General features: G+C 50.5%; 1 protein-coding gene across 1 annotated transcript in view; it reads left to right on the top strand.

Moving 5' to 3' along the window:
• Window positions 1–1,976: 1,976 nt before the first annotated feature.
• LOC104620355 (tyrosine-protein kinase SgK223) overlaps window positions 1,977–10,355 on the top strand; it is a 21,640-nt gene continuing 13,261 nt past the window's right edge. The window contains exons 1-2 of the mRNA XM_010286547.1: window positions 1,977–2,261; window positions 3,683–5,526. Of these exons, the coding sequence (XP_010284849.1) occupies window positions 1,977–2,261; window positions 3,683–5,526 (2,129 nt within the window). The remainder of the gene's footprint in view (window positions 2,262–3,682; window positions 5,527–10,355) is intronic.

Genomic DNA, 10,355 nt, shown 5'->3' with positions numbered 1-10,355 from the left:
TGGTTTAGCTGCAGAAAGGGAAATCCCAATCTTTAAAAGGCAGTTGGCAGCACCGATGATTAAAGCAGGAGTGAAGAGTTGTTTCTGGCTCCTGTCCCTGCTCTCCTCCCTTTGATTTTTCCTTTTTTCTTTGCTGGCTCTCATCAGGACACTTGTTCTGCTTTGGGTGATACCGGACATTGCTTGCTAGATCTGAGAGAAAACAAGGAATAGAATATTTTTTAAAGATGTTTTCCTTGCAAATTATGTTAATCTCGTTGAAGGTGTATGTCCAAGAGTGATTTGCTGTCCTTCAGTTAATTTGGACTCTGTGAAGTCCATGGAAAAAACCTGCCTAAAACGGTCTCTTCCCTAAAAAGAGAGAGGCGTACACTAATCTGATTTGTGAATCACATCGATATTCTCCTTTTTTCTGCTCTTTCATGAAACAGACCCTAATTTATCAGCTTGCCAGACAGGAGGAGTCTGCAGGCTTTAAGCCGATCAACGCCTCCCGTCCCAAAGGTGGCATTTCAAGTTGGATGATGCTTTTGGGTCCCTGTCTCTTTCCCCACTTCACTTTCTCCCACCCAAGCCCTTATTCTTTCTTTCCACCGTGCAGTAGGGCAGCTGTTGGAGAGGCTATCCAGGGCACTCCTGAGCCCAGAGGCAGGAGCCTTTAGCGGGGCGCAGGCTGGTTTAGAGGTGCGTGCAGGTGCAAAGGTGTCCATAGCTATGGTGGTGTTGCACTATACTGTGTGGAGGAAGCACTGAAGGATCAGGCTGGTGAATTGTGTTCTTGTCGGGATTGGGGTGTAAAAGTGCCTGTTCACTCAGAGACCCTCAGGGAAGGAGCCTCAGTTCGCTTTGCCTTTGGGTCAGATGCATGGCCGGGAGATGATGACCTAAAGTTGGTCAGGTGGGGAAGGAATCTGTGGAACAATGTGGGGAACTTGTGTGCCCTGACGCCCGTAGCAGCCAGCTGCAATTTTCCTGACCTAGTTGCGTTTTCTGATCTTCTCTTCCCTAATCCACTGAGCTTTGTGGGAGTCCTCGTCTGAAGTATCTCCAAAGTTGTTAGCTCCAGGTAGCTACTGGCTGAGCACAATCAGACTTGGCCGAGCGGGGAGGGGGGGCACAGGAATGCAGGAATGTCTTGTTCCTGGGGCATTTCCTCCTGGGGAAGGAAGATGGGAAGGGATCCTTGTCTGTAAGTAATCCAAGAGCAAAACGTTTCTCCCCTTGCAGACAATGAATCATTTCAGCGAGCTGACACTGTTATTTGTGGCTCCCGGCAAACCAGATAAGAGCTTTCTGCCAGGCACTTGCTCAAATCGGTGCCAGCCCCAGCCTTGCCAATTGCCTTTCTCCCTTGCGCTGGGTGGGAGGGAAGCCTTTGTGTACCAGGGCAGTAATCACAGTGGTCCTTCTGGGTGAAGGAAGGTTGTTGCCCGTCCCCTTGGTTACACAATCGCTGCTTCTGGTCCTTGTATCTCCAGGCCTTTTTATTTTCCAGACAGAGGATGCCACTTTGCAGAAGGAATTTTTCCTGCCTGGGTCTGCTTGTGCTCAAGCCTCTTTCCAAGACCTCTTTCCTTTACCCTTGATCTAAACCTTGCACGAGGCTGGTTATACATGCTCATTAAACTGGGAATTAAATCACATAGGAATGCTGCTTGCTTGATGTCTTCTCTATTACAGAGCTATGCTTAGAAGTTGAGGCTTTTTAAGTGATTGTGTGGGCTTTAGCTAAGCTGCAAAAAAAGCCTTGTAAACAATAAGCCTTTGTGATGGAGGCAGAGTAAGTGTAATTACCACTTGTCCTATTAAAAATCTTCCCATTTTTGGGCATAACCAAACTAATCAGACAGTGTTGTGCTTTTCCAGATAACTAGGTGATCTTTAAGAGCGGCTCTGGGGAGCAAACACAAAATGAGCAGCGGAGGACAGTGCAGAAGACGCAGAGGGCTCTCGGTCTGAGCCAGGAGGATTTGAAGATGTCTGCGTGCAGTGACTTTGTGGAACACGCTTGGAAGCCCGGCTCCTGCAAAAACTGCTTCAACCCAAAGAGCTCCCATCGGCTGCAAACACCCCCAGACGTGGGAGCTTGTGGCGCGCTCCCGAATGGAGTTAGGACCAAGCCTGAGAGCCCCGCGTTGGAAGACGAAGGTGTGAATACCTCCCCTTTCTCAAAGCCGACGATTGCTGTGAAGCCAACTATGATAAACTCTGATGTTTCTGACGCGTGGGCGGATGTGAATATGAACGCGGATCTGTCACAGGTAATGATTAATCCAGTCAAAGCACGACTTCCTGTTACGTACCTCTCCCCAGGAGTGCTAGGAATATCTGTTAAAATGGTTTCCTTCCCTTTGTTTTTCCTTCTGGACTTGACTCGGGTTTTTAAGCCATATATTGGCTTCTCAGGATATCTTTGGCTGAAGCTGAATGACCTGTCGCTTACAAGGCATATGCAAAGGAGCTTAAAAACACAGTGTTTGTTTAGGAACTTCTGGATTTTAAATGAGGATGTGGGTTAAAGTTATTTTCCTGGGAAGGTATACTGAAAAGAAGTCCTCTCTGGTTGCAGTCAGTGCTAACTGGATCCCTGGCCTTCGTGGGCGAGGAAGAGTGTCCTTCCTAGCCCATTTGCTTGGGCTCCCAACCTTTGCCAGTAGTGCCCTCCGGGTGCAGCGCCGCTGCCCGCCTGCAAACTGGCAAGCCTGGGTGGTTCGAGCTGTGGTAGAGATCGATGGGGATGGGTGGTTCACTCCTCTCCCCCACCAACTGATGCCAGCACTGCCCCAGCCACGCAGAGTGAAGCACGGGCTGCTGTCACCCTGCCCATGGCGTAGGTGTGCTCGTGTCTCCCACCTTTGTCCCGGAGGAGAGTCAGGGCTCGCCAGCGCTGCTCTTAGCCCCTCCTTGCTCTCCCTTGCCCCTCTTGTGGGGGTAAAGGGCACACCAGTGCCGGCTGCCGTCGTCGGTGGGGTTGGAGCTGTGCGTGCAGATTTGACCCCAGGCTGAGTTTTGCGCTGCAGGAGCAGGTTCTGCCACCCTGGGACGGGGGGTTACCCTCTGCCTCTCCCACTCCTCCCTTGGCAAGCAGGATAGATCTCCCTCAGATGAAGAAATTTCGGATACATTTCCCCGCCTGCTCCCCCGTCCCTGCTGCTGAGCACAGCCAAGCTGCTGTCCCAGGATAACCTGTGACAGTCCGTGTCTGCGCTCCAGAGCGTGCGACTCGGGAGCAGCGGTGTGAAATGCAACAAAAATAAGCAGAGGGAGGTGCAACTAACCTTTCCCTCTCTGAAACTTTAATTGCGCGGTGATTCGCAGACAGGATGACAGGTTGGACACGTTCCTGGCAGCGAAGCCACAGAAAGAGAAGGGAGAATGCCTTATTTCAGCGCATTGCCCTTGCTGGTAATGTAAGGACTGCAAACGGTCCGGGAAATAGGACAAGTGTAAGTTATGTAGAAAAGGTTTGTGGTAGTTACTGGTGGGGTGAGCACAGAGCAAAACAGACTGTGAATGCCAGAGGACTTTTCTGCAGAGCTGGACTTTTTTCTTTTGTTGGTTTTTTTTTTTTTTTGGTGTGGGTTTTTTTGTTTGTTTTTTGGTGGGGGTTTTTTTTTTTTATTTCTCTCTCATTTTGCATGTGCACATCCTGACAGCACACTTGTCTCTTTGACCCGTGCAGGTCAGCTGGGGCATGGTTTCTGGCAAACACCTCCTTCTGAAATCAGGGGATGCGCAGCGGATCTGCCTCGACAATTTTGGCAACGGTGGTGTGAGAAAGCCTTTCCTTCACAACCTGTCGAGCGACTGCTTGTCTTGCTGTCCTCCTAGCTACTCCATGGTGGGCCTGCGCAGCCTGGAGAGCCGAGTGGAGAGAAACGTCTCCATCCACAGCCTGGTGCTTGTGGGTGAGGTGGGCAAGCAGGAGGACAGAGCCAAAGACAAGTTTGCCCTGCCGCATCGGGCGCCCTGCCCTAATCCACCCGCCCTGGGGGACAGAAGCACCACGAACTCCAGCCAAAACCCTTCTTCCCAAGCCAGAGCAGGAGCAGCGCTCCCCTTGGAGGGCGACTGCGGTCACCTCTCCTCCGGCTTCGAAAGCGAAGCGGGCGAGTACTGTTCAATCACGGACTGCCGCAGAGAGCGCTCCGTCTCGCGGGAGCCGCGCTGCGCGGAGGGGAAGGGTGCCCGGTGCGAGAAGGAGAGCCCCGCTCCCTGCGGATGGAGGCAGCGGGATGCTCCTGAGATTCCCAGGCCAAGTGGCAGGGCGGTCAAGTTCAGCGAAGAGGAGCGCAGAGCTGTGAACGTGGCCTTCTGCATCACGAAAGACCAGGGCGATCCTCTCCCTTATGCCCCATGTTCAGAGAGGAAAAAACTGGCTCTCCACGCCGAGCCTGCCGCCCCGCCTGAGACCACGGGGAGCAGCAAGCCGGCTGTCTTTGCTGTGTCCCCGGAGGACGAGGACGCGCCTCTCCTTGGAGAGCCTTCTGTCACTGGAGGCCCCCGGCCCGAGGGCTCCAACACCCCTCAGCAGGCTCTGGTGGAGCCGCAGCGCCCTCGCCTCACCTCGCCAGCCCGCGGTGACCCCATCTACGCCGAGAGCACCAAGAGGAAGAAGGTGCAGCTGAAGGCAGTCGGCGGACAAGCAAAAGCAGCGGAGAAGCTGGCCCGCAGCACTGGGAAGGAGCAAGCTGATGGGATGTGGAGGGATGGCGGCTGGGCCTTGGGCGGTGAGAAGGAGTACCAGGACTCCACCGGCCAGGTGGCAGCAAAGATAACGATAATGACGGCGCACACCGAGGATGATCACAAGACAATATTCCTCAGCAGCCCTGATTCGGCAGTGGGAGTTCAGTGGCCATGTATCAGCCCCACTTCCCACTCCGATTTTGGGACTTCATCACCTGCCGTTGAGCCAGCAGAGATTTTTCAAGCATCTGGAAGTGAAAACAGCCCAGGATTTCATCTGGCAGCTCCTGTCAAGACCTCAGTTACTGAGAGTCCAGCCATTCCCCCAAAGATGTCCAAAACCAGCCAGCCAAGCAGTGAGGGGAACCGGGTGCCCCCAGTAAGCTCCCATGTGGCAAGGTTTAGTGATGACAACAGCCATGACAGAGCTGGTGCTCAGCTGCTGCCGAGGAGTTGTACGGATACAGGTGCCTTTGGGGCATCCCCTTCTCCGTGCACTCATGTCAACGGGGTCTCTGCGGAGGAGTCCAGCAGAGGCCTGGCAGGCTCATCCTATGACAGGAGGCAGAAATACTACACCCCAACGTGGACCACGCAGTGCCGGATAGAGGAGGAGGAGGAGCAGGAGGAGGAGGAGCAGCAGGAGCACGTAACCCACCCATGGGCAGCCGGAGCTGAGAATGGAAGAGCTGGTGCTGACCTTGTGGATGACGGCCCGATGCTGGAGAGCCAGACTGGGATCAGCAAATCATCATCTTCCTCCTTTGATTTACCTAAAGACAAGAGCAATGGTGTGGAGTTTGTACCACCGCCACCGCCACCGAAAAAGCAGTCCAGGTACAGCCCTGTGAGTGTGTGCGTGATGGTCTATTAATCATTTGCAGTCGGGATGTTTGCTGCAGGGATTCATTGACTAGGAGGTGCTTCCCGTTCTTTTTTTCTTCCTTTTCTCTTCAAAGGTGGGCTTCCAGGAGCATGGGAGGTGACTGCACAGCTGAAAAGCTACTTAATTTTTTACTCTGAAAAGCTGTCAGATCTTTGCAAGTCCTGGTGCTTGCAAAAGCCCTTCAGGGCCGCAGGGTACTGCCTTGGGTCCTAATATTCAAGTGAGAACAAGGTCCACGCCCGGGATGGTTGGTGTTTTCCAGGTCAGCTTCATTCTGTCTCAGCACAGTTCCTTAACGTTGGATAGGATAGGAAATCTGGGGCTGCGAGCTCCTCTTGTAGGTGGAACTGGGCAACTTCTCTTGGTACTAGTAGCAAGGGCCTCTGAAATTTTGCGTTTGGCTCTAATATCTTTTTGCTTTTGAGGTTAACTCTTGAAGCTGCGATTTCCCATGGAGGGCTCCTTGCCGGCAAGCAGGTAATTGGAGCTTGCCTAACGTGTGCTCAAGATGTGTGGGAGCTGCCTGGCTTCAGGCACCTTCCCCTTGCCACTCTCCTGGAAGTCAGGTTTGCAGGCAGGGTGACAGCAGGCCTTAGAAAACAAATGTGAATGAGGGAGAGCTGCCCACCTGGGAAGAAAGTAGCTCTGCTAAGCCATTAGAAAACTAGGCTTCCGATACTTTGTGTGCATTCAGAATCTGCAGATGTGTGTATCACAAAAGAAAAAAGAAAAAGGGGGGAAAAAGACAAAAAGGAGGAAGACAAATTGATTTCCTTTCCATGCAACTAATGGATTAGGTTGTCTGAGCATACTGGGGAGGGATACTTTCACATTCTGCAGGTGTCCTGTATTTGCTTTATTGCATACATCGGTTTTGTTACCTGGAACTGTTCATTGCACAACAGATTTGACTCTAGCTCCTTAATTTAAAAGTTGAGAGAAGAAGGGATGGGTGTTTGGAGGAGAACTTACTCTTAGGGTCCATAGTCCCTTGTCAAGCTTATGCATAGACATTAGTGACCTCCAGGTTGAGACTGTGGTTGAGTTGGCCCATCCTCTGTTTTGTTCTCTCAGTGAAATTTCAACATTTTTAGGGTTGGCTAGCCCAGGAAACTAGTGTTTTAAATTGACCAAGTGGTGAACAAACTAGGTTTCTCAAGGAAAGGGAAGACTTGAACAAGAGATTTAGTTCTTAATGCTGGACTTCCTGCTGTGATGGTGCGTGCCTGCTGGAGTCAGAGGAAAGGAAAGGTCCACAAGCAAGTGAGCACACAGAAGAGCTTTATTGCCTCTAAAATCAAAGAGAACACTAAGATGTGCTTTAGCTTTGACCCTGTGAACTTTCTTTCATGGCTCCTGCCACTTGGTGTCTCCTATCAGCCCATGGCTTGGGGTTGTATTTGCCACATGAGATCTTGAGGCCCAGCAGAGACAATATGATGCTGTCGAGCAGTGATCATTTAGTGATCAAGTTGCCTGCCGAAAGTCCTCTAGAACCTGATTCCTTACCCTGCAGAGCAGAGGTCACTGGCAGGCCAGAAGGGTGGTGGCACTCAAACTCAGCAATATATATGCCACCAGCATCCTCCGCTTGCAGTGCTAGGACCTCCTTCCGCCCATGGAGGAACAGCCATGCAGGGCCCTTTGTGCTGGGGACAAGGATGCTTCCCTGGCAGTGCTCGGAGTCTCCTTTCTGCCTTCACGAGGGCTGGGAGTGGAGGCAGGGGCTTCTTGGTGTGTCAGGGTATCTCCTTGGCTGGGTGACTTGGACCAGCTGTGCTCCAACCCAGAAGCATGCCCTCCACATGGAGTTATAACTGTCCGTCCTGAGAGGCATGGAGCATTTTCTGCTCCTTGGAGGGGCTGTTCCATGCTCCTGGTGTGATAGGGCTGTGCCAACTGTAACAGTTGCTTCTGAGTCATCCTGAAAGCATCTGTGTGCTAGCAAGCCTGTGTGAAAGAGGGCAGGGAAACTGAGGGCAGGGAACACGTGGCATCCGTGACCAGGATCTCTGGCAGAGCCATAAACCCTACCAGGTGGTTGAGGTACGTGCTGGTGTTGCTCTTATACCCTGTGGCTGGAGGCCATGTGTTGTGCTACATGTATTTGTCTCCAAAAACGCCTTGATGCCTGCAGCTGAGCCTTGGGGCACCTTATTCAAAGAGCATCACCCTCCCTTTGGCTACCAAACCCCTGTGCAGCCGGCCTGAGGAGCGATTTGGTCAGATGGCAGGTTTCGCAAGCCGTGCAAACCCAGCTGGTTGCTTTGTTTGTTTGCTTTGAGGGTGCTCTCGTTTTCGTCTCAAGCGTGGCTTCTCAGAGCACGTCAATGCAGGAACCAGGGTGTCGTTACCTGTGCGTGGCGATGGGAGGGATGGCTACGTGCGCAACTGGTTAAAAGGACCGTAGTGGGGTTGTATCACCCTGGGCAGTCGTTGCTTGCAGCTTCAGGTCATGACGTGACTCTGACCTGGGGCTGGAGGAACATCCCCTCTGGTCTTCCTGGGCTACAGCCTAACACCTGAAGAAGGGAGGAGGTCTTGCACACAAAGGTGACCCTGAGACACATCCACACTCTCCTAGGCCCAGGCAGTCTGTGTTTGTCCGTAATGGAAGAACAACCACCGATACGTCTGTTATGCTTATGTAGTCCCTTGCAGAGACAGAGCTCATCCACCCAAGGTGTTCTCTGGTGGCACAGCTGCAAAGGCTCCTTTGATGGGTGGATGTAGATGAAGCCGGTGTAGACCTGGTTGCGGCACAGTGTTGGGAGTTGGGGCGTAGCAAATCAGGGTTCATGTCAGCTGCAGGAAAGGCGTGTAACCATCATTCTTCCTTCTAGATCTCAAGCTATAGTAAGAGACTTGATTTCATGCTGGAAAACAAAGCCTGCCTGTTTGATTTCCTCATTAAAATTAATTGCTTATTTTAAAGAAAACTTGCATGTGTGTTCAAACTAGTTTCAAAACAGAGAAAGAAAAAATTGCGTCTGTAGATTTTGTTTTGTTCATCTTGGCTCTAACAATTAAAAGGGAAAAATGTTTTTACAGGGTAAATTCCTGCCAGGTACTGAGGAAACTCTGGTTTTGCAGTAAGCTGGTTCTTAGGATGGTGGAAGGAGTGATTTTAGGGAGTTTTAAAAGTTGGTGCAAAAAAGGAAAATAATGAATTTGTGCCTGTTTCATGCTATATTAAGATACTCTGGACTTCTTGTGACTGTTTCTTCATACAATCATTTTTTTCCTGCTTGTTTGAAAGATTATATATATTTAAGGCTTGCTTGGTCTGAAACGGAATGGAAAATGAGTTGAATTACAAGAGGAAAGAGATTGGAAAGGGAAGATGGTAGCTGGTCTTCCTCCAAAAGCCGGGAAGGTAGTTGGCTGCAGAAAGGGCTCACCAGGGGAACTAGGATCCCCTGGACTTGTATGTGCAATGACGACTTAAAGGTTCTTCGGTGTGAAATGCTGTAGCGTGGCCTTTAGTTTCTTGGCACGAAGGATGAATCTTTGCTGAAATTTATGTCTCTCTTATGCGGAGGGTCAGGCTAAATGATCCTAGCGGTTCCTTCAAGCCTGGAAAGCCTTGACAGTTAATTTATTTCATGTGCCTCTTAAAGAAAGGAAACAGTGATGCTGTTTTGCATCTTGAGCTGTTGGCTCTTGAGCTGTTTTCATCATAATTAACACCACCTTCAAAAGGCAGCGGTGTCGATAGCTTCTGAAATTTGCTGAGTGCGCTCGCTTGGGGTAAGAAAGGTGTGTAGCGCTGCACATCCCAACACCCGTCGTCGCTGAAAACAGCCAGAAGCTCGAGATGTGCCAAGACTGCATGTTACGCTGCTGCTGCTGCCGCTTGTTGCCAGAGGGAACAGGAAACACGGGTGTTACAGAAAGTGACCATGTTGGGAATTGGATCACCAGGAAAAAAGGCAGGTTTGTTTCTCAGTGGGGAGGTGGTGCTGGCTGGTGGGACCGTGCTGTGTGTTTCTCGCCAGGAATCGGTCTGTGACGGAGCAGCGCTGTACCCGCAACAGGATATTCCCCTCTTTTTACCATTCCCAAGGTGCCCATTTCCCTTTGGAGTGTGTATATTCCAGGGTGTATCCCAGTGACAAACTGGCTTACATGGAGCTGCTGTGGTGATTACAAATGCAATTGGAAGTCACATGGGTCCCACATTTTGACCCTCTTCTGCATGGCTGTGGATGACAGCAGAAACTTTCTGTTTGGTCTTAAGACAAGCCAGATTTTTTAAAGTAATAAATGATAATAAATAAATAAGAAACTCTGGGTGGGGCCTATTTAAATACATAATTAATAACTAAATAAGTAAATAAAGCAAAGAAGGGAGGGTATGGGTCAAACAGGAGAGAGAATCATGCTCCAGGACAGGGAGGGAATACACCTTTTGGATTCGCCCTCTGTTTTTTGTCTGAAACTAATCGCGAATTTCTCGTGCTGCTTCTGCTCGTGGTTCATTTTTAAATGGTTGCGATTTATCAGCCAGTCTTTTAGGAAAGATTGTTTCTTTTAAAATGAAAGTCATTTGCTTTTCTGTGTGTTTCCTATCTTGCCACTTAAAAAAGCACAGAGTTGGAAACTGAAATGACATTCATTGTCCTCTTCGCCACATCGGCGCACACAGTGATTTAATTTTTGACCCATCTACCATCTTAATTCTGCACCCCATTCGAATTTCCCCTTGCATTTCCAGACTCCAAACCTTTGTTTCAACTTAACCTGCACTACACAGAACCTTTTAGGTATAGGGAAGAGC

This window comes from Phaethon lepturus, unplaced genomic scaffold (genome assembly GCF_000687285.1).
Source record: "Phaethon lepturus isolate BGI_N335 unplaced genomic scaffold, ASM68728v1 scaffold35634, whole genome shotgun sequence".
Lineage (NCBI taxonomy): Eukaryota > Metazoa > Chordata > Aves > Phaethontiformes > Phaethontidae > Phaethon > Phaethon lepturus.
Note: the sequence above shows the minus strand (reverse complement) of the source record. Positions and strands in the feature narration are given on the sequence as shown.